The sequence below is a fragment of the Melospiza melodia genome, chromosome 16 (assembly GCF_035770615.1).
Source record: "Melospiza melodia melodia isolate bMelMel2 chromosome 16, bMelMel2.pri, whole genome shotgun sequence".
In the NCBI taxonomy this organism is placed as follows: Eukaryota; Metazoa; Chordata; class Aves; order Passeriformes; family Passerellidae; genus Melospiza; species Melospiza melodia.
Window position 1 is genome coordinate 12,577,894 of NC_086209.1, and position 24,226 is coordinate 12,602,119.

The window sequence follows — 24,226 nt, forward strand, 5'->3', positions numbered from 1 at the left end:
GGAGCAGCATTTTTTTGTAGAAAAAAAAAAAGTCTGTTACTACTGCTGTTTATATACTATGGTTATAGTTATATACTGTTACTAGTTATAGACTATCCACACTAAATTGTGTCTATGTAACTACAATAACTATAATTACAAAAAATCCTCAGCATTTTCTGAGCCCACTAAGGCATTTCCTAACTGCTGAGTTGTTTTAAGAAAAGCCTACAGGCAGAATCATAAACTTTATAATAAATCAAGTGCTCCTAGAAACAGATACAAACCCTCATCCCCAGTGTGCAATACCAAAACACTCATGTAGACACTGGTGGCTGCACCAGAGGAGCTTTTTAACTCCAGGTCTGACAGAGCAGCAGCTCTTGGGCCAGGATGCCTGGTGAGGGGCAGCTGGCAAGCCAGTGTGTATACTCACTTGTCCATAAAAGGCCACTCTGAAAAAGGTTCCAAGGAGCCTCTTCCTTGAGTGCATTACTTCCAATATCTTAGCATAGGCTCCGTGGAGTGTTCTGTACAGCTGGGTGAGTTTCTGGAAATCAGATTTTAACATTATGAGAAAAGCAGGATTTTCCAAGAAGCACATTCTAGCTAACACCAGAAGCTTCAGAGATACCTGAACACAATCCTCTGGAGGATTGAAACCTTAATTTCTAAAGAGGTTGAGCTCATGCAGTCTTGTTTGAAAAACTTGGTTTTAAGTAGATGCTTCAGGTTCTGCAGGGTACCACAGATTGCAGGAACAGCACTGCCCCTGGAGAGAAGGCTCAGTGCACTGGGTGTCTCAGGGTGTTTCCTGACTGAGCTTTCACACACAGAGCAGCTGGCAATATTTTACCCAGAAAGTCTTTTTTTTATTAAAAACAGCTTTAGCAATGAAAAAATAGATCGAGGTAAGGCTTTCCCCCCTCCTCCCAGGTTCAGTTTTATGGCTGGATGGGAGGGGAAGAGGTCATACAGAGGGAAGGAAAGAGGACCAGTACTAAGCTGAAGCACAGGTGACAGCACATGGGGAAAGGAGCAAGGCTGGGAACAGCCTCCTTCCTTCCTCTCCACTTGCCACTGAAGTACCCAAGATCTTGTCCTTTCATTCTGGTTTTAACCCTTAAAAACTTCAGGTCTCAAAAAGAATAGAGCTTCAATGAGCATATGGAATGACAAAAGGGTTTTTTTTACAGGAAGGAAGGTGGCAATTATTCACTAGTCATGAGTCACCCATTAGCTTTGATAAATACCTTTCAGATCACTGCTTTCAATAATTTCTTTAATAACCAGCAATGAGGAACAGTGTGTGCTTTACTGACACTAATTCAGTAACTCCTAACTTCAAAAATAAAAAAGTCCCCTGTTTTTTATTTCTCAGCAGTCTAGAAAATTACCTGCTGTATGCAAACAAGTTGAAAATACCCACCTCGAATTCACGCCGCTTTTCATAAATGGGAATGATCAGTTTGGAAACCTCAGAAATTGTTTCATAACGCTCTGCCTTCCACAGGCCATCTATGCACTGCTCCAGCAGCTCCACCAGGACCTCCTGTGACAGCAGCCAAATGGGTGGTGTTACTAACACTCCAGATTAGAAGATAAAACCATTTTAACTTCGGACACTTCTATCAGATCCCAGAATAAGTAATTGCAGTTACATAAGTTTAAACACTGTGTATTCCCAGCCTTTCTAAAGGCATTCTAAATTTTGGGGAGGGGTAAGGGGAAGAAGAAGAAAAAGGACAAGTTATTTTTTAGAAGTTCATTAATTCTTCATAAGCCATTAGCATAATAGCCAGCAAGTATGTTTAGTTACTCTCCCAGGAAACTGCAAGAACTGTGGGAGAGTATGAACTGGACAGCACTGGAGATCAGAGGTGTGTGACTAAGAAACACACCCAAGGAACAAGTATTGGCTGTGATGCCAAGGATCCTCAAGCCTTGATGAAAGGGCAGCTGGGCTGCAGGGCCACCTTGCTCAGCCACATGGCCAAAGCAAGGCAGCTGCACAGGGATGGTGCAGAAGTTCTTGTGAGGCTTCATGACTCATGGGAGGAGCTACCCACTTCCCCAAGGCCTTGCCAGGGTTTCTGGATTGTTCTGCTATCATGGTGTGCTGCAGAACAGCCCTAACTCCAGGGGCACCCTAAGATGACCTCTCCCTTGCAGAGCTTGACTTTGTATTGCCCCTTCTTGGAAACACCACACCCGGCTGTGCTGCCCTGCGCTGGCAACATCAGTGTTTGCATAACACAGCAGGCAGAGCTTGGGGTGCTGCTTTTTCAGCCTCTGTGCTAGAAAAACTCTTCATAAAACCAAGAACTTTCATCAGTTTTACCTGTCCGAATCACACACAGAAAATTCTCCAGAACAGATTTCTCTTGGGAAATTGGAGTGGAACAGTCTTGTTTACAGACAGCAGTGCACAAAACAATTTGTTAGAGCTCATATGAATGAATTCTAAAACTAAATCCTAACCAGATATCAAATATCCTCCCATCCTCCTATCTACAGCACAGGACCTCACCTCACTGTAATGTACATCCATCATGCCACCATCTTCTTTCATTGCACCTTCTTCATCGATGTTGGGAGTGATCTTCCTGAAGGCAGCACATCCACTGGGAAACAGTTCTGCAGCAGACAAAAGCAAATGGATTAGTGGAATTATCTCAAATGTGTCATGCTGCTGTACTTTGACCTGAGCTGGCACATCAATACCACTCAACAACACTCTTACTGCCCCACTCAACCCTGGTGGGACGAGGAGGAAAATCAGGGAAAAGAAGTAAAACCCATGGGTTGAGATAAGAACAGTTTAATAATTGAAACAAAGTAAACTAAGGAAATAATAATAACAGAGAGATATAAACCTCGAGAAAATCAAGTGATTCACAACACAGTTGCTCATCACCTGGTGACCAATGCCAAAACCATTCCCACACTGGCCTCCTTTCCAGGTAACTCCCCCAGCAAATGCATTGGGCACGACATTCAGAGATGTGAAATATCCCTTTGGCCAGTTCAGGTCAGCTGCCCCAGCTATTCTCCTTCCCAGGTTTTTGTGCAGCTCCTCACCGGCACAGCACAAGACACTGAAGAAGTCCCTGGATTGGAGTAAATGCTACTGAGAAACAACCAAAGCAGCCATGTGCTGTCAACATTACTCTCACACTGAACCCAAAACAGAGCACCAGCTACCAAGCAAGAAAAGTAACTCTATCCCTACCCAGCTATTGCTGGAGAGCTGGGTGGTAAGCACACAGAGCTGTACACTCCTAGCAAGGAAGCACAGTAAGGTACACCAAAGCTTTGGGTAGTTCAGCCTTTACTGAATCATTCCAGCCTCTGTATATGCAAAGAGTGCCAGTAACAGAAATAACTCAATGTTCAAACCTAATTTAATATTCTTTTGGACTTGTTCCTCTTCCCTTTTAGGAGTTCTCCTTTACCACTACTTGTGGTAAGCAGCCTTTGTGTACAAATAAAACATTGCAAACTTTCAGTACCCCCCTCTCTGCAGCCATGTGAAACATGCATATATATCACAAGAACAAGTCCTGATTTTTCCCACTCTGCCAAGACAAAGTACAGAATCTGGAGGGACTCCAATCCCCCTGAGCAGGGCACTGAAGGACTTTCCAGCCAAGGCAATCAGCTTTCATGCAGCCTTAGTTTTCTGAAATGTTAAGGGTCCACTTCAACAATTACTCCCTTAAATGGAAATGAGAAATGGGGTCAATATATCAACTGCAGAACAGGTATTTAAAAGAAAACCTGCAATGTGGTGTAACTTGAGAACACACAGCTCTGTCCTTCCTTCCTGTTTTGCACTAAGCCACAAAACTCTCCTTTTATTCTGATTGTTCTTTACATATGTGTATGGTTAGGCTACAGTCTCATTTCTTGACTGAATTTTGACTGTTTTATTCTACAGTTTTCTGTACTGCCTATAGTAATAATTCTGATGATCATATTGAGCCAGTTTTTAACATGGCCTTCCCCAGTGAGTGCATTTCCTAATGTAAAATACAAGTGAACATTTAAACCAAGACATGATGTGTCAGCTCTTATTTCACTTAGCACCACGCTAGCGTGGCTGTCTAAGTGAACAGGTATGAACAACTGTCATTTCTTAGAAACTACTCATCATCTTCTAGCTTTATACAATGCAATGATTTCTTTTTTCCTTTTCAGCTTGTTTATAAAATAACAATTTACCAAATTGAGAGAGCCTTTTCTTTAAAAAGATTCTGACACCCCCAAACCCCACCATCATCCTCCTCGTGTCTCCCAAGCAGCAGACACTTACTCTTCCTGTGCAGGAACTCTGCAACGAGGGCTGCTACGTGAACATAGCACATGGCTGCCTGCAAAGCACAAAGGGACATTATCAAAATGCCATCTGTACATGTGTCCTGCTGTGCACCAGTTTTGAGTTGCACAAATTACCTCTGAGAAGTCGCCGTTCTTCACGTGTATCTTGGCCATGCTGTCCAGCCACGTCTTCCGGAGCTCGGGGGTGCTTGCATAAGACTTGGCCAAGCTGTACTGGAGATCCACCAACATTTCTGGGTCCTTCTCGTGTTCCTTCATCTGAGCAGTGGCCATGAGCACTGTGCGGATTCTCTTCGTCAAATCTTTCACTTCGGAAGGAAAAGCTGTTGCCTGAGAAGAAACAAACTGAATTAGAAGCTGATACAGAAAATACACAGCTTGCCAAAAATTACCCTTTCAGCCAACTTCACTTACCTGAGAACACAGCAGATAAGGCTAATTAACTCTTCTTACTGAGCTCACACTGCACACAGAGCGCAGCGTTCCAGCTGCATTCAGAGGCACTTCAGTCATGCCATGCACAGGGCCAATCTCTCCAGGCTGTGCCCAGGGTGCCAGGCTGGCTGTTCCTGTGCTGCAGTGAGGCTGCCACTCTGACATCCTGAGGAGCTGCTCTGAGAGCGACACACAAGTGCTCCATGCATGCAAAGATCTCTGGATGAGACCACAAACCATGGCTGCAGTATTTTTTCATGTCATTCAACATCTGGCTTGTTAGGCTCTGATGTGGTCTGTCTTCAATTCCTAAAGCACTGAAGGCGTTTGTAGAGCTTCCCACCACAAGAATGTAGTAGAGAAGCATGTGCTCTGATCTGATCCCCTGCTCAGAACTAGGCCAACACTGAGTTAGACCAAGGCTTGTCCAGCCAAGTTTTGTAATCTCCTAAAACAGAAAATCCACCTCCTTTCTAGGCCCTGCCCCAGGGCTGCACAGTGCTCTTGGGAAATAACTTTTTCTTAAGCAAAACTGGAATTGCCCTTGCTGCAACTTGCATACACTGCCTCTTGTCCTGCACTCCACACCTCTGAAAAGAGTCTAAATATGCCTCTATAAACTGTCTGCTGTGGAAAGAAGCAGGTAAGGCTCCCCCTCAGCTCTCTCCCCTCCATGATGGGCCTGATTTATGCTCCCTCTCCTCAGATTCCTGCAGCCCAGCTGCTGCTGTGGCTGTGCATGCCATTCTCTCCAGTGTGTTGAAACCTCTCCTGTACTCTTGCACTTACACAAACACAAAAACTTGATATCATGATCATCTCATGATGTAAATTACAAGTATGGCTCAGTAAAATCTTTACCAACATCTGTGTGCAGAAAAGAACTGAGGTTTTCGCCAGGTATATCCTATCTATAAATTTGTTAGATCACAATTAAACACCTAATGGAAGCTCCCATTAAGCCTTTAGGTCACAGGATAACCGTGGAACTGTAAAAACACTTTCCATTTCCCCTATCCTGCCTTGGCAGCTGCTCTGTGTGAAATGGAGCATGTTGCAATTGCTCAATGGATGGGGTACAAGCCACTAATTCTAGCACAAAGATAGGCAATTATTTTCCAAAGAAATACAACCATTAATCTCCACATAAGAGCTCTTTCTTAACATTACTGACACTTAGTTGAATAAAACAAAATCCTGCTAATTATTACCTTCAGGCAACAGAAATACCAGACCCTCCCTTGTCATTCCTTCAAAGCTGGGAGTTCCTGGAAAGCTCTTTGGACAATCTGGCAAGCAGAACATGGCAAAGCACAGTCTGAGCTGCTGAGCTCCCTCCCCTTGGTGTGAGGCCTCAAGTTTGGAGCACGACCTGCCTGAGCAGCTGGTCCTATTGCTGCTGGCACAACACTTGTTTACTGAGCAAATGCAGCCTACTACAAGCCTATAAATCACAGTTCCAGTCATTAGCCCAACCCTTAAACAGAGTTTCCTGGAGTCTGTCCCCAGGCTTGCATCAATGGCTGATAGCACATGAGGGATGTGACATCTCCAACTCACCTTCATGGGCCTGTCGCTGTTTGCAAAGTTGTTAATGATGAGCAAGGAGTCCTGAAATCTGGTCCCACCACTGAGGGCCACATCTGCAATTAACTGGCTCACTGCAATTATTATCTGTGGGACAAGGTAGAGGCTTTATTTAAACAAGCTCTAATAAAAGGCTTTTATTAAGGTCACAGTTAATAAAATGCTGACAGGAAAGCATCACATCTTTTCCACCACGTAAGCAGTGGTTGGTGCTGTGGCTCAGCTCTCACATCCCCCAAGGACAGGCACTCCCCAGAGGACCAAACTGCTTTGCAGAACCAACAATCCAACTATTCTAATATGAATCCCTGTTTGGACATTAGCTACCTTCTTCTGTGATTCTTTACAACCCAGAGGGTATTCATCTGTCCCCCATGGTATCTACATTTGCTTCAAAAACCACCAATGCCAAAAAAGCAGCTCCTAGGAAATCCCTTCTCCTGCCTTAAGGGCAGCTGTCCCTTCCACCCCATCCCAGCCAGTCTCTGGCACAGAGATGTGTCTGATACACTAAAACTCAACAGCTTGGAGTACTTGATGGCAATTATTTTACCTAAAGGTGCTTGGACCAGTCACTGGAATTAAGCAAAGCCTGGAAAGCAGGAGGATTTTGGTCCATATGGCAATGGCAGGATCCTCTGCAGGTATGAGGTCACAGAGCTCTGTTGCTGTAACTGTTCATTCAATCTGAGGTGTCCTGTCTCTAGCTTTTCTCCAGCCACTGACCTGAAGATGTGTTCTCAGAAACGTTCTCCTTTTGGTGAACTCAAAATTATTTCTCATCAGGAGGTACAGAAGAGCAGAGGCTTCATTCCTCGTGGAGGACACCTTGGAAGTGCAACACTTCAGGATCTCATAGCAGAGGGCAGCACACATGTTCACCCTTCCTTTGAAAAATGCTGAGGGAAACTTCACAAGAGAAAAGCAAATATTAGAAAATACACCACAAAATGGCATAGGGATCAGATGGGCAGGGCAACAAACTAAGCTCCAGCCTGGACAGCCTCAGCAGAAATTCTGCCAGAATTCTGAGCCTGAGAGTATTTGTGGGAATGAATTTGGGGTCTATTTTTAACCTCATTTCCTAGACCGATGGGAACTTTGCTGTCACGCTTGTTGGGGATGTGACTGCTTGTGTCCATCTAACCCCTCCCCTGATAACATCTGGGATTTTTGGCAAATTCTCACCAAACTGAACTGATAGAATTACAGTCTTCCAAAAGCCATAATCCCAATCAGTGGGGCAAAGAGGAGAGGTCCCACAGGCATTCCCACCACAAGGTGCTATCTGGAAGATCAGAAAATCCATCAGAGCCCAACCAGGAATCCAAACTCACTGGGAAATGTGACCTGCAATGCTCACACATCTACTTCTACATGATCCCCCAAAAACAGCTAAAATCATGCCTGCATGCCCTCAGGAACGCAAACATGCTTGTCACTTAGAGCATCAAATTCAGTGACCTGCCCTGCCTCCCCAGCCAGGGCCACCCAGGGAGCAGCAGGACCAAGCCAAGCCACAGTGCAAGCTCCCTCAGTCACAGCAGGGCTCAGGGACCTGCAGCAGGGACAAGGGGAACACCCTGGTGGCCTGGCTGTCCCCTCAGCAAACCCCTGAGCACAGCTGTCAGGGCAAGCTCAGCCCTGCCTGGGAAGGGACACCTGCAGCAGACAGGGGGGACACCTGTCCCAGTGGGCAGCAGCCTCCTGGGGATGCCAGGGTGTGTCTGTCCCTGTGGCTGTGGTCACAGGAGGTGGCTGGCAGGGAGGTGACACCACCCTTGGCTTCCCTCCACCTCGGCACAGAGGCTGAGCACAGGGAAGCAGAACAAGGAAGGGCTTTGTGCTGGCACGCAGGGACCTGCTGGGGAGGGGAGATAAAGCACCTCCCCAGGGGTGGAGGCTGCTGGGGATGGCCCAGCAGCACTCTGCTCCTGCTGCTGCAGCTGGCACCCAGACCCAGAGAATCTCCTGCTAAAAACAGGCAACAGAGGCAACCACGATTTTACTTATTCAGATTGTTTGAGACCCATGGTCTTCATGGGGCATGGTCCATTAACCACTTTCATCTGCCCCATTAGCCACTTTCATCTGCCCCACTACCTTCTGCCCATGGGAGGTGACAGTAAATAGAATCAGCCAGAGGCTGAAACTGTTACTGTGGCACTCCACTCCTTGCATTAAGTATGGATGATCCAGGAAAACTTGTAGGTACCACCATGGTGTGCTGGTGACAGTCTTAAAACAGGGATCTGGGACCTGTGGCTAGCAAGATACTGGGATTGCACCAAGAAAATAGAATTAGGGCACAAACCACTTTTTGTTCACTGCCTCTGGCCAAAAATTATCATCAAAAAACAAAACAAGAGAAAGAAGGAAAGAGGCAAATAAACATCATAAGGTGCACACAGATCGTGTGTGCACCTGGGAAAGGAGCTGCAAGAGCTGCTGCCCAGTGTAGTGTTGCCCTTCCCCAGAGCCAGACAGGATCATAGGCAGCCCTGGGCTGAGCTGTGGGACAGGGCAGGCACACACAGCACAGCCATGGCTGGCACCTCTCCCAGCAGGGACACTGCCAGCCAGCAGAGGCTTTCAGGCACTCCAATGCACTGCCAGGGACACAGCCCCTGCCTGGGAATCTGCTGCCCTGTGCACCTCCCTCCACACCAGCTCTGGAGGAAAACCTGTGCCCCTTTCTCAGGGAACTGCGTCCCTTCCTGGAGCCCAAGCAGAGGCAATGGCTCCTGGTGCCAGGCCCAGGGAAGCAGATCCAGGGGTGAAGGGCTGCTGCAGGCCCAGCCAGGCCTGGTGCTGCCTGTGGCTCCCCAGCTGGGCCAGAGCACTGGGGAGAGCATGGAACAGCCCCTGAGGTGCTCACTGTGCCCTCTGCACTGACCCAGCCCCATGCCATGGACCAGAGCAGGGCTCAACGCAGCAGCCAGCTCCCAGCGAGGCTCAAAGGGATGTGAGGGCAGCACAGCCATAGGGACAGGCAGAAGGACGTTTGAGCCAGTCTGTAATGCACACCCCTCCTCTATGCTCGTTTTTCTTTATAACTTTTAAATTAAAGATCATTCCTAAGCATGCATAGAGGTATTTATATATGTATTTATTTGTAAACAGACAGATTCAGTTCTTAAGAAAACCTAGAGTGTGAAACAAGAGCAATCTAGCTTTGGTTGGTTCTTACCAGCCAGTAAAACAGAGGAAGCTTTCTTGCCAAATTCCCAGAACACACACATGCAACCAAAACCAAAGATGCACATAATTATAGAAGATTTTTATTTGCTCACTTGCAACATTTTTTTAAAGTCTTTTGCCTGTCAAATAACTGGGTTTAATGTAGGAGACAAATTATAGGTAGCAGAATACAACTCAGGAGTTTTTTCCCTCCAGCAACCATTTGCTGTGACCACAAATAAGAGGGGGATTCATTTCATTGTAATTTTAGCTATAGGAGGTCCTAAAAATGAAAAATTTTCCATTCTAACTGTGACAAAGGTATAACTCCCTTTTGCTTTTCTGGAAGTTACAAAGTAGAGCAGAGCTAGGATTTGAAAACAAACTTGGAGGAAAACATTTCATCCTTGACTTGTCATACAATGCAGTGACCACCTGCCTTGGCCACCATAGCCACTTCAGGCCTCAGAAGAACACTTGAAAGGACTTAAAAGGAAGTTTGGGACTCGTGTGGTTATGGAGTTGGCAAAGAAAACACTTCCTCCTTCTAGATACCATCTGCTGGGCTCATATCTTGCTTTTACAGAAGCCATATATGCCCCGCCATAGGGGAAATGCAAGAAAGCTGAAATCAATAATTTGTGTCTTTAAAGACCCATGAGGTGAAATTCAGCAAGGATGTAGACTGGCATAAATCCAAGAAAACAATCCCCCATCCTTGCAGCAGCCAAGCATGCAACCTCCCTGCGGCCACTGATGTTTTGGAAAGCAAGTGTGGAAGCCCTGAAGGGCTCCAGGCTTTGAAGACTGACAGTGAGATCAAATTGAGCAGGTGTGCAGGTCTGGCTTCACATTCAAAAAAAACCCCACAGAAAATATGTCAGGAAGGCAAGGAATGCCTATTATTTGCTATAGGCACAAAACAAATATTTCTGGCTAAACAAACTTTTGGATAGCAAGTGGGAGAGCAGGGTGTGTGCAGATCTGCAGCAGGATGGATCTCGAGGCTAAGCAGATCACAAGCAAGCAGAAAAGTCAAAAGAAAGGCAGAGTAATAAACAGGCACTGAACCCTGCAGAAAAACTGAGTGATTCCTGCCCCTGCCAGCTGCCAATCTAGCAGGCTCTAAGAAGCCCCGTGGAAAAACACTTTGTAGGAGACCACACTGCCTGGAGCAGACAGGGAGCCAGCAAGAACTCTGCATTTCTGCTTCTCATGTGTTTGCTTAGCACCAAAATCCAGCCCTTGACTTACACTAACTCTCAGCTTTGCTGTGGGGTTACAGCAAAATGTAAAAAGTACAGACTTTTTCCACCATTGAAAAGCAGTTTAGCAGTCTCATTTTAATCAGATTTTGCTCAGCAGCTAGTGCAAAAGCTCCTTTGAAAGTTACTCTTTGCTTACCACTCAGACACCATCCCTGCCTGGCTGCAATCTGCCACGTGGATTTTCCTCATGAATGAAGTGTTGCGCTCAAGGGCTTTGAGGTGTTTTAATTAATTTTGTATTTATGATAACTGCACATCTGGGAGGAATGGTGTTATAATGTACATCAGATCTGGAAACACGTCCTTTTGAGCAGTGGCAGGTTTTGACAAGAACAGAGGGCAATGTCAGCATCAATCACTGCTCCTCTGTGGTCAGGTGTGGCTTTGTCTCTGCTTGAGCTCGGGACATTAAACAGCCTCACTACCTGTCAGGGCTCAGAGAGCACAGAACAAGGTTCAGCAGAGCTATCACCTCTCCCAGCAGTGGCTCAGGAGCTGCCTGTCAGTGCATGCATTATTCAAGCAACAGCACTGTCAGCAGCACTGTCAGCAGCACTGGCATCTTTGGGGCAAAGATTCAAGCACCAGCTCTTGGTCAAACAGACGCTAATCCTTGTGACCAAGGCAAGTGTGGGAACTCCTCATGATTTCTCCTTTGCTTACTGATATCCAACAAATAATAAATACCTAGAGAACTTAACCTGGGCTGTGTTTTTAAATCAGGGCAGCTAAAACACATCTCCAAAATATCAGGTTAACAGGAGTTTAATCATACTGGCCTCTCTGCCATACTTACAAGTTCTCCCACACCTTTGTCATTGTACCTACCTTGCTAATGAAAGCTCTCAGAGAGGCAAACACGTGCTTAAGGGCTGCTTCTGACTGCCCATTTTTGAGAAAAGCCAGATGAATATCAAAAACCTTCTTCATAAGTGGATTGTGGCCATCGTTGCTTAAAAGCTGGGTCTGGAAAGCAACAGGAGAATTTGCTTAGCAGGAATGTTGTGCCTGAAGCTGGAAGTGACAGAGATAATTTTGCATAATTAATCATATTAATTCTTGAGCCAGATAAGCAACAGGGCCTTCAGTAAAAATATAACCAATAAAATGTGACAATCAATAAAAACTTACAGTAGTTAGCAGAGGCTATTTTTGCAGCAGAGAAAAAAAACCAAAAATATTTTATCACTTCTGAATCACTAATTCCAAAGACTAAGTCAATATTCTGTGCAACTGTGACTGGTTGCCTAGTTATTTTAAACAAAACATGTTACCAATGTAACTATCACCCTGGGGTTTTTTTTCCATTTCTTTTTATTTTTCTAGAAAATTGTTTTGTTTGTAGCCCAAAAGAGAGGGGGGAAGAAAAAAAAAGACCCATTTTCTCACTGGATAGATCAGTAGCTGTAGTTAGTAATTTCACTTCCCTTGTTTCCTGAAGAGTTTTGCCAGTTTGCATCTTGTAGATTTAGCAAAATGGAATTACTTGGGGGTTATTGATACAGTTTGGTGTCAGACCAGGTGGGCTTTGCCCACTGCCATCCCTACGGGGCTGTGCAGGAGATTTGGGCATGACACAAGGATGTGGATATCCTGCATTGACAGGAATTCAACAGCCCCCATCACACTGCCAGTCCTCACAGTCCTTGGGCTGGCTCAGATTTTGCCAGCTTGCACAGACCTTGCGGTAAGTTCAGGATCCAGAGTTTTACACTGAGCTCATTTCCTGTGGCAGTGGAACAGCACCAGCCCAGCTGCTGCAGCACAGGACCCACTCTTGTCTGGTGTGGCCATAAAAGTGAAGCCAAAGCCCACTAAAGGGGAAGGGAATCCAGTCTGTCCTGTGGTTTGAAAATCACATCGTTTTTTAGTTCAGCAATATTACCAAAGAGGCAGCTGAGAAAGTCAAGCAAGTTTTAAATGTTGCATCTAAATCCTTTTGCTGTTACCAAACTTCCAAGGAGTAATATAACATCTGCACCAGGATGGCTTTTTGGCTCTGCAGTGGAAGCAGAGGCTTTGAACAGCTTTCTCTTCATCTCCATGTAAAAAGGAAATGTTCATCGTGCTTGCTCTGAAATCCAGAGCTGTTCTTGTGACACCACACCAGACACGTTGCTACATGCAGGATTCCTCTGACTACACTTCAGGACAGTATTTTGCTGCCATCCTGGGGATCTCTTCACCACAGAGGCCTTGGTTTGTGTAGATGGCAATGGCTGCCAAAAGCATGAATCCCAACATGGAAGAGAAGACTTCTACCCATGGTTCTCGTCCTGCACTGGTAACCACAGCTGGAGAGCCTCAGCCCCAGAGATATTAATGTACAGCGATTCAAAGAAAAATGGGCCTTGCTTCCAGGTAATTTAGGGTACAAAAGAGCGACTTCTAAAAATGTTGGACATTCATTTCCCTTTTCTCTAGTCCCTCCTTTCTACATGATATACATTTCCTCTTATTCTATTTTTGTAAAAGCTGCTATAACATACATGGGATTTTCTCTGGCCTTGCAGCTTTGAAGAAATGGAAAAATTGTGTATGGGTATAATTACTCTGTGAAACACTGTTTTGGAAAATAACCAAACTGCAAATGATTTGCTTTTGTAAAGCCTTCCATATTCTTCCACTCTAGGAGAACAGGTCACCAAAATCCAAACATATATAAAACTTTTCTACAACATTTTTGATTTCAGTGCTGACCTTGAAACTCTGAGTGAAAAAAGAGATGGTGTCCAGGACTGTCAGGCACACTTCGGTGGCAATATTGCCCTCCAGTAATGCCTGGTGCACAATATCTGCTTCTGAGGTGCCTGCATCTGTGGACAGAGAGAAAATTAGGAGGAAACAGTGTTCAACACTCCAGCTCCCAAAAATTCTAAGTGCTGATATAGATAAAGTTCTCCCTTGCACTTTCACTGCATTTGGGAGATGATGCCAGAATAGCAAGATGCTGAATTTGCCAACTCCACTCTGAGAAGCTGCCTCAGCCTGATGCCACACCAGGAAAACAGTATCTGCATTGCCCCTTTATATCACTGTCTTTAAAGCCAGACAGAGCATGAGGTGTCCCAACTGTCTCCAGGGAGGGGAGATGGCAAAGTGCTTTAATGGGACAAAGTGCACCCACATGGAGAGGCTTAGAGCAGATCCCAGCATAGGTGTCTGGGCAGTGCACTTCTCCTGCTTGTCCTGCTCTCTATCCACCTGCTCACACACTCAGCCAAGGAGCTGAGCCAAGACAGGCAAGAGCAGAAAGCCACACAAGACCTAAATCCCAGGGGTGATTTTTAAGGGGCTGGCTTGGATGCCACCCTCACCCATCCAGGAATGCTGCAGGGAGGCCTGGTGACCAGGGCAATTCTGCAGAATCTGAGTAACCTGTGGAAAGCAAGTGTAAAACGGCTCCATGCAGTTCTTCCCAGGCTGGAGTGCCTGCCCTGCTGGCACACGTACTGTGGTTGAGGGTGAAGGAGCTCTCCAGGCTGCCCAGGTGCTGCAGGCGCGCCCCGGCCCGGCTGCGCAGCGCCGGCATCGTCTGCGACTTCCTCTCGGCTGCCGTGTGCTTGGCCAGCCAGGCATCCTGCACCCTGCAAGGGGAGCACAGACAGCCCTGGGGCACCAGCAGCAAACACACCACTGCACATCACACAAGGCACCACGATGGAGGCCTGTTCCTCCAACACACCGGTCTGGGGCAGTCCCAGTGGGCCTGCCCGCGCTGTGCCAGCCTTGCTGCTGCAGGGGGCCCTAGGGCTAACACGAGAGCAGGGATGCTGCTCAGGAAGCAGGGATGCTGCTCAGGAAGCAGGGATGCAGCTGGGGCTCTTGTCTCACCTGCAGCTGGCTGGGGGGGACACTGCCAACCTGCGCTCGCCTGAGCCTGGGGATCTCATGCAGGAGCTGGAGGGGAGGGAAGGGGCAGGGAGCTGAGGTGAGGGGCCCCTGCTCAGGGCATGGCACTGAGCAGAGCCCCAGACCCACTGGGGTTTGCCCAGAGTGAGTGTGCACCAGCCCTCCCCACCTCTGCTGGGGGAGGGAGCACGGGCATGACCCCCACAGCCCAGCACCAGATGGAAGGATGCAGTACCTGGCAATATTTCTCTTCCCCACGTATCTGAAGTGAAACAAACACACCCTAGGAAGAAAATGAAATACGTATCTGTTACAGATCCTACAGATCAGGAACAATCCAGAACATTTAAAACCCACCCTGTGGCCTGCAGCCACACTTCTCTCTGTACAAGGGCTTGCATCTGTATTTACAAGTCACTTGACCTCACACTCTTGGTTTCAAAATTCTGTCTTCTCACCCATGTCTTCTCCCAAATTTGCTGCAAAGTGGAGGCTGTGACAGTGAAGGGGAAGCTGAGCCCACAGGTGGTAGGACACCCCCCAGTCAGAGCACGGGGCACTGCCACTAAACCAAGCTTCCTCAATTTACACTTGCTTCTCCTCAGAGGGAGGAAGAGCATGTCATTCCAACCTGGCCAGACACCCCCAGTGCTGCACAGGACAGTGTGTGCTCTCCTCCTTAGCCATTCTGCCCACACTAAGGAGCAGGGTTTGAACAGCAGCCTCGTGATACTCACTCCAGAAGCATGAGGACATTGATCAGCTCCTGGGGAGAGAATTTGTTCCAGTAAGCTAAAAGAGTATCTGAAAGAAAATGAAGAACAGTGCACTGAGACTTTAAAAACCTCAAAGAGGGGACCTTACAGTCCAAAACTGATGGTCCCTTGTCTTTCTGGCTGCCCCAGTGGGCAGGAGGCACCAACCTTCAGAGATCATCTTCACAATGTACAGGTAGCACATGAGAAGTGTCCGGATCTCGAACTGGTCCAGCCGGCTGCAGTGGGACACGCTGCTCCTCATGGAGCTCCTGCGGATCTGCTGGGACACAGCTGTGACACCGAGGGCTCCTGGCTCTGCACAGGGCTGTGCAGCATGGGCACAGCAAACCTGGCACACACCAGGGGTGCTGGCATCCCTCCTGCCCCCACATGGGCACCCCACAGCACCGTGCTTGGAAACAGCTCATCCAGCGATGAGCAGCCTGGGAATCCTGGGCACATCACCAAACACCCAAACACTTCTCTGCTCAGAGAAAAGATGTCTGGGCAGAGAATGACAGGTTATCCAGCAAAATACACAGCAGCCTGCTTTCATTTCCCCTGCTCTCTGCAGCAGCTAAGCTCCTGGACATTTTAAAAGCCAGTTCCCGTAAACAGAAATTCACCGGCTGCCACCATTTAAAGCAAAAGCCTGACTTTCTGTTAAAGACATACTCTTCAAAACATAATATCAGTTATTAAAAAAGGAGGATGTTTCATCTTAAGAACTTTCTCCTCCCCTTGATTTTTGGAAGTGTTTCAATTTTCCTCCTACTAAGTGACTCAGGCAAAATACACGAAATCCTGCTGATGAGTCAATTTATGTGGGGAAGGCTTGGGCATTGTGTGGCGGGAAGCATGACTTCTAAAGTTACAGCAATTTTATTTTGCATTCTCTGTGCTGGCCTGAGCTGTATCCTTCAATAAATGGATACAATAAAGACCTAGCCTTCTCCTAAAGCTCTGCCTCTCATGTTTGGAGAGGGATCCACAGATCTTATTTGCTGTTTATTCTGGGATAAGCTGTGGATGTGAGTCATAATAAAGCAGAAATAAACAATCATGTTAGAGTTGGAGACAGGGTGCTATGGCCAGAGATTTGCTATTGACCATGCCAAACTACAAAGTTAGCACACAATTCACTCCAGGGGAGTGGGGCAATGAGCAGAGTCTGCCTCTGAGAGTGCTGCTGAAGCTGTGCTCCTCCATGGGGCACTGCTTTCACATGGTTCTGTGCACATTGCTTTCAATCAAGAAAGATTGCTTTCAATAACTCTGAAAAACATTCAAGAACATTCAAGAGGAGGATGTCTAGCCATGGAGGAAGAGCTGGGCTGGAAGCCACAGCACCTCCTGCAAAGCCCATCAGCAGGGCTGGAGCTCAGGGCTTTGCTGGACAGTGAAGTGCTCGGCTGTACTCAGCCCTGGAGCTCTGTGATTTATGGAGGAGAGCTGGCAAGGCCTTATCTCTTCTAAGCATGTCAGGACACAGCCATAAGCCCAGATAATCTTTGCCTTGCTTGTTACAAGGGCCAAAGTTTTTGAAGATGTATCAATGATTCACGCCAACTCAAGATATCTGCAAAGTGCCTTGAGGAAAACCAGGGGTTGGTTTGCACAAATATCTGATTTTCATGTGTGCAATCTGCCAAGAAGAAGAGTACTAAATACCTCTCCCTATCTGAACAGTGGGGTCAGAGGTCTTTGTGGCATGACCACAGTCACCTTCTGCAAGTTTGGGCCTGTGGTGACTTGCCTGGGCTGGTTTTCCTGCAATCACTTTATCTTTAGTCAGTGGTCACTGGCAACCTCACACCATGGTGCTTTGCTTCTCAGATATCTGGAAACCAATTCCCAGCACCAGGTACTGAGGTGCAGCCAGGCTCAGAGCCACCCACACACAGGGAGCACATCTGAGGATGGACAGATGCACCACAGGAGCAGAGATTTTCCACACAGATTTTGCCTTTCATCTTCAACAAGCAATTTGTCAGCCATTCTATTTTTGGCTCCATGATGTTTGAAGAAGGAAAGCATACCAGACTTGTGACTCTGACCTTTGCTAAACATCAATCTGTTTGTTTCCAGAGACATCTAGAAGCTGACTTTGGAGAGTCTTACCACGGGAAACTCCTTTTCCCTCCCCCTTATTTCACACAGCCTGCAGGCTCTGCTGCTCTGCCCAGCCCCTGGTACATTACATTTTCACTCTGATCCGGGGAACTCGTTGCTCCCTCTGAGTTCAGGGATCCTTTTGAGTCCTCTCTCTTTATTGAATGGCCATTTGTAAGGGCTGCTCCACAGGCTGAAAAAAACCACCAGACCCCACAGTTAAACCCTTTGCACTTGTCAGCACAGCACAGATGGGGCTTGCCAAAGCCCCATGTCAAAAGCTGGAAAAGGAAAAATCTGGAAAGGACAGTTAGGGTAACACCACATCTGAGGAAAACCATGCACAGTCTGTGAGGTCTTTTAGGACATGACTGTTTCAGGTTTTGGGTGCTTCAAGCTGGTAACAGTTGTGTTAAAATAAATAGGAAAATTTAGAATTTAGAAAAACTAATATACCTGGATCTTTGTCTGCAATCATGCTGGATCTGCTTGAGGGGGATGGAAAACTGCATATGAATTCATCCCTGGATGCCTGCAAAGCAATATAAGGTTTTGTGACCAATCAAAGATAACACCTATTCTCTTATAGAAGGGAACAGTGCAATACAAAATGCCAGATTAGAGCAGGTTTTAAAAACAACACAGATGAAAACAAAAATTTCCTTACTTGTATAACAAGGAAACAAAGGAGTTGGGAAGGAGTACAAAGAATAGCAGAACATATAGAGTAAGTCATGGTAGTGTTTTCCTTTTTCCTTTTCACCATTTGAGTTGAAATTCTGAATTGTTTTTCTCAGATATCCTATTTGTTATTCTTTTAGCCCAGCAAGGAGGAGAGCCTAGTCTGCAAGGCCAAGGCCATTGGGAGCCATACACACAATTATTGGGAAGACCAAGCAGCAACTCCCTAGAACAGCTGCTGGAGCCCCAGGCCAAGCCCTGCTCAAGCTCGTTGCTCTCAGAGGGACTCAGCTTCCCCCAAGCACTGCACAACCTGTCCAGAGACATGTCAGATGTGGAGGAAGCCCAGCTTTACTCACAGGGCTGGAGGCAGGGCAGGAGCTCAGGGCCTCGGGGCCGGCCACGCGCTGCAGGTTCTCCAGGAGCACCCCGAACAGCGGCAGGTACAGCTGGGCAATTTTTGCCTGCTGGTTCTGAAAGCAGGCACAGAGAAAAATCTCAGTAGGATTCCCAATGGAGTGAAAAAAGATAAACTCTTGTGTTGTATTTGCTGGAGTTCCCGTGGCAGGAAGGAATGATGCATCTGACTCCATGCTCTCAGAGGGCTAATTTATTATTTTAAGATATTATATTAAAGGATACTAAACTATACTATACTAAAGGATACAAAAAAGATACTTACACAATGCTAAAAAGATAATAATGAAAACTCATGACTCTTCCCAGAGTCCCAACACAGCTTGGCACTGATTGGCCAGTGAGACAAAACAATTCACACCAGAATCCAATGAAACAATCACCTGTGGGTAAACAATCTCCAAACACATTCCACATGAGCAAAACAGAGGAGAAGTAAATGAGATAATTTTTGTTTCCATTTTTCTCTCAGGCTCCTCAGCTTCCCAGGAGAAAATTCCTGGGCAAAGGGATTTTTTCAGAGAATGTGAATGTGACACTCTTGAGCCAAAACACATACAGACATATATCTGTATTTAGACACTGTATGTGGTGTTCAAGAATGTGAGCTGGTTTGGCTTCTCATCCCCACTTCCAGAGCTGCCAGAGAGGTATTACCCTTCTGGCAACAAGTTTGGGGCAGTCAGGGGTTTTGGAGGCTAAATAACATTCCCACTCCCACAGGATGTGTGAAAAACTAAGTCCTGGATTTCCTAACACTTTAACTGGCACTTGACTTGCATAGTTTGGTTTTTAAGTGCAACACCCAGGAGTAATGTAACAGGAATATTTGCTCCATGCCTGGTGCTGGCTTCTGCTTCCAGTCAGAAATTCTCCATAGCAAATGCTTCTAGTGAAAACAGTTTGTAGGAACAGATTAATTTGGATTAACTGGTACAGATCAAAACGATTGGGTTGACATTTTCTAAATGGAGGACACTTTTACATCCAATTCTTTTTTGTTAGACATATATTATTTTAAATTGGGCTGAAAGATTTAAAAAAAAATTAAGGCTTGCAAATTGAGTAGAACCTTTTAAATAATAAAGAAATTCACATCTACAACACATACACCAATATCCTGTGGGACAGCAGTAAGACAGGGGAGCTTCTGAGCAGTCAGGGCAGTGCTGCACACCGAGGGAGCAAACATCTCCTGAGTTACTCATGGATCCTCACTGCAGAGCAAAGCCAGCCCAGCTCCAGCTCAGGCCTTAAAGGGGCAGAGAGGGGAGGGAAGAGGAGCTGGCTCTGGGCCCATGAGAGCCCCTGGCACATTTGGGGCACTCTCCCACCCTCGATGCCAGGCAGCCATCCATGTTCCTGGATAACACCAGGAATGCAGCACACTAGGAGCAATGTGAGGACCAAAATTACACAGAGGGATGTTTTCAGGCTAGAGCAAGGGCAGGCAGTGTCTGCACAGATAGCTGGGCACTTTGGAGGGCATGTGGGTCAGCAGGGAGCAGCACCAAGGCAAAACAAACACATTTCCAGCCTCTTTCAGCATCATCGTGTGCTGAGACTGACCAAAGAAAACTGAGACCCACCCAGAGGAAATCCAGCACCTCATGATAATCAAGATCTTCTCCTCTGAGTCACTAATCAGTAAAACATGCAGCTGACTTGTAGCAGAGATCAGCTCTGTTTCCTGATTATAGCATATTAATACAGGACATGAATTTAGGCCCAAGACCAGAACATCACTAATGTCCTCATTTTGTTGAATAACTCTTGGCTAATGACTCTCTCAAGTTCCTTAATGGTTTAGGGATAATTACCTAAATACTCAGCATGAGTAAGAGGGCTGCATTTCCTAGATGGTTTCTGAGCTATTACTGTTGTTCCATAACTGTCAGTTATTTACAACAGTTCCCTAAAAAACAATTAGAATACTTTTGGTGCATCCTGCAATATCTAAAACTCTGGTATGTGGGGTTTTTTTTCCATAAAATGCAACAACATTAAGTTAAAAAGCCAACAAAACAGGCCTGACCTTGTGCTGGTATCTGTTGTCAAAGGCATGCTTGATGAGGAGGTTTTTTAAGACTGAGATGGCTGTGTATCTGATATCATAATTGTCCTGCAAGGCAACAGAGGCTTCTCTAAGGAGCATCCCCACAAGGAAGTGATGCCTGCAATACTCATCAGTTAAACTGTACTCAAGATTTGTATCTGAAAGAAACAACAAGGCAATGGTTAAGGGAAACGTTCCAAGAGTCTGTTCAGAGCAAGACATAACAGTCATTACACCATCACCTCTGCCAGGCCATTCACCAAATTAGAACCACCACAGGGATAACCCCAAAGCTCGCTGCTCTTCCCCCAAAAGTACAAATGCCATTTGCTCAGCTCAGACTTTTTTTCCCCCCAAAACCCCACAGGTATGAAAGTTCTTCTGTGGTAAGGCAGGGTGCATTCAGCTTTGAAAATCCCAGTCAAAGGGTTCCAACAGCTCTGTGGCTGCAGAAGATATTTTTAAACTCATTGATTCAAAAGTAGCATTTACTGGATTGTGAAACTTTGATTCAGAGGAAAGAAAAAGCAATCTGGAACATTACCTAGCTTTCACTGTTAGTCATGTTAACAAATGCCTCATTGTCTCACATCATGGTTATTATATTAGTTGGATGCAAGCTAACTGATTGGAAAGTGCATACTTAATTCAACATTAGAGGAGTTCACCATTCCAGCTGGACCTACCCACTGAAGTGAAACATTCCACAGCAAATGAAAAAAATTCTATTATGTGTAAAAATAAAAGAGTCAAATAAAAAGACAGCAAAAATAAAGAGGAACTAGTAATGCTCTAAATCTTGGAGAAACAGGACAGTATGTCATGTTTTAATATTATTTGTGAGGTCTTTGCTTAACTTCCAGCTTCTGTAAATCCCTTGGATTCTTTCCCATCACAACATTGCAAAACTAACTGTGTGCTGCTGGCCATGAGGCCGAGCTTGGGGCTTGCTCTGGCTGCTGTCCCCACGTGAGGCAGCAGGGACAGACCAACAACCTGCACTGGCTGGGAGGTTTCAGAGCTGCTGTTCCAAGATGCAACACTCCAACCCAACAGGATGTGGTTGCAGGGCTGTGCTCTGCCAGGGTGCCCATCTGCAGTGGCTGAAGCTGCAGAAGCTCTCTCTGTCCACCTCCCTGAGGGCTATTCCTTCTCCTCCTAGAGACAGAGCAGCAGGGGTTTGGGCATCCCTCCCTGCAGCCACACAGGCTGGTGAAGAGGTCAGACACACCAGCAGGGTCTCTCCTGAGCCCTGTACCACAGGTGTGTCCATAAAGGAGCCAGGTCTGCAGTGAAGGTGCATCCCCACATGGCTCTGCCATGGCACCACTGCAAAGGCACCTCTGCTACCTCAGCATGGGCTGCTCTGCTGCCAAGGGCTCTATGTGAACCTCAGCAGGTAGGTCCAGTCACAATAAAACACAGCAGAAAAGAGAAGCTGCCCTAACAGCTCTTCAATTCAACCATCTCAAAGGCAAAGGTGAATGTTAACCAAGAAAGAGCATCTTTATGTTACCACGCCTGTAACAAGCACCAGGGAGGCTGTGGATGTGTTTTTCTTGGCTGTTTCTAGCAATACTCTTTGTTAAACAATGCCAGGCAAGTAGCCAAACTGAAGTAAGAGATTAGCAGCTGCTCCAGAAAGCTCTCATGTGTGAGATATTTACCAAAATAAGGGATATTTCATTTACTTCTGCTTTTACCCGCTGTATGTGTGTGGAACCACTTTGGGACTTGTATGGCTTCACTGTGAGGCACAGCCAAACATCCCCCTTCCTCCACCAGAACACGTCACACAACCACAAATCCACAGGGCTTTTACATGGGAGATCCCAATCCTCACCCTCCTCTCCAGTACTCACACTGGCCAGGCTGGTGGCACCCAAACCTGGCAATCCTGACTGCAGCTGTGTAGCACAGATGAGCCATGAGAGGGATTGGGGCTCTGTCTGCAGCACTCCTGGGGCTGCCAGCAGTGCCAGAGCTGCAGCCACAGCACCTGCACACAGCCTCAGCTCAGCCCCTGTGGGCCCCTTCCAGCCCTGCTGAGCAGCTTCAGGCAGAGAGAACAGGGTGTGACAGTGACAGGAGAGTGATGTGTGGGGCTGCCATAGCACAAACACCCTTGGTGAGCACCAAGGACAGGCTCCAGCTCTGCTGGCTGCCCTCAGGTGTAGAACAAGCTCCAGCACACTGTGCCCTCTGTGCCTGGTTCAGTGTCAGAGCAGAAGGTGACCTGATCCCCTTCTGGGGGCCACAGGGAGAGCTGGCAGCAGGGCAGTGAGTTCCATCTCTTCTCCTGCGCCCCCATTCCCTACAGGACCCCCCACTTCTCAGGGCAGGCTGACACTCCTGAGAACAAAGGATTGCATTGCAATAAATTTGCCTAAATTGCAGTAAAATTTTCTACTTACTGAAACACAGGCAGTTGTCTTCCAGACATTGCTAGTCCCAAGTAAACTTAAATATAGGAAATACCAAAAAGACCGACTGCATATCATTCTGGAACAAAATTATATAAATCTGACAGAAAACATCTTGTCCTGAGGTTAATGTCCTAACCAGGACATACATTTCCTTGACACCAAACCAAAGTTCAGCCAGTCAGAAGCCATCAGGACTAATAAATTATAGTTCTTTAGACAACCTCTTAAGAAAGAACATACCTTGAACTCTTTGCAGCTTGGGTTTGGAAAATGTCATTGGTAAGTTCAGAGGAATGTAGTGCTCATGATTGCAAATAGTTTGAAGAAATTCAAACTTGTATTCAACCAGCAGCTGAGATTAAAAAAGACAAACACAAACAATGTTTTTAGTTTGGCCCATTTTCTTCCAGTTCAATGCACTTGTTACACAAGGGTTGAAGAATCGAATAAATGTATCTATGCTTTCTAATAAACAGCATCTGGTGAAACTCACAAATAATTGGCAAATTCTTGTGTTGTTCCACCTAAGTGTCAATGCACACAGATATCACTTGGGACTCCTTTGCCTTTTTCATCCAGGCTATTGACCACTCTTTCCTGTCATCCTGACTCTTTACATTACTTTAAAGAACATCTGGCTACAGGCTCTTAGCCCAGACAAAAAGGTCTCTGCCTCTAAAAGACTCTGCAGGAACAGAGTCTAAAAGACCTCCAAGAGTAGTATAAAATAATCACTACAAAGCTTTGACTGATGTAGACATGTACAGCTGCAAACCACTTTTCAAGAAACCTACTGCTTACCTTAGGGTCTTTTGGGCTGAATCCAGAAATGTAATCATTTATCAAGTTAAAAACAAATCCTCTGTCCATAAAGGTTAAACAACGCTGGGGAGAAAATAGCAACATGTGACCAACCATTAAAAATAAAAGTAATTATCCTAAATCCCCTCCATACTATTGTCCTGCCAGCAGCCAGATTTCATCTTCTGGCTTGCTGCTAACTTTCCAATACATGATCCTGTTTCTGTGAAATAATTTGGATTACTTTACTTAAGTCTCCAGTGGACAATAGAAATATTTAAAATGAGAAGTAGATATATTTCAGGTTCCAAACAGTTGCTAGGAATTCCTGAA

General features: G+C 46.1%; 1 protein-coding gene across 3 annotated transcripts in view; it reads right to left on the reverse strand.

Annotated features, from left to right (window-relative positions):
- DOCK11 (dedicator of cytokinesis 11) overlaps positions 1–24,226 on the reverse strand; it is a 77,998-nt gene that overhangs the window by 9,021 nt on the left and 44,751 nt on the right. For 2 of the 3 annotated variants that reach the window (XM_063170667.1, XM_063170669.1), the window contains exons 29-48: positions 23,894–23,977; positions 23,333–23,444; positions 20,646–20,824; positions 18,553–18,666; positions 17,969–18,044; positions 17,602–17,705; positions 15,566–15,677; positions 15,380–15,446; positions 14,878–14,925; positions 14,625–14,690; positions 14,244–14,377; positions 13,491–13,606; positions 11,619–11,756; positions 7,069–7,251; positions 6,316–6,429; positions 4,435–4,650; positions 4,295–4,352; positions 2,510–2,616; positions 1,409–1,531; positions 416–529 (exon numbers count right to left, since the gene is read on the reverse strand). In XM_063170667.1, coding sequence (XP_063026737.1) covers positions 416–529; positions 1,409–1,531; positions 2,510–2,616; positions 4,295–4,352; positions 4,435–4,650; positions 6,316–6,429; positions 7,069–7,251; positions 11,619–11,756; positions 13,491–13,606; positions 14,244–14,377; positions 14,625–14,690; positions 14,878–14,925; positions 15,380–15,446; positions 15,566–15,677; positions 17,602–17,705; positions 17,969–18,044; positions 18,553–18,666; positions 20,646–20,824; positions 23,333–23,444; positions 23,894–23,977 — 2,265 coding nt within the window. The remainder of the gene's footprint in view (positions 1–415; positions 530–1,408; positions 1,532–2,509; positions 2,617–4,294; positions 4,353–4,434; positions 4,651–6,315; positions 6,430–7,068; positions 7,252–11,618; positions 11,757–13,490; positions 13,607–14,243; positions 14,378–14,624; positions 14,691–14,877; positions 14,926–15,379; positions 15,447–15,565; positions 15,678–17,601; positions 17,706–17,968; positions 18,045–18,552; positions 18,667–20,645; positions 20,825–23,332; positions 23,445–23,893; positions 23,978–24,226) is intronic. The other variant, XM_063170668.1, reaches the window with a different exon arrangement.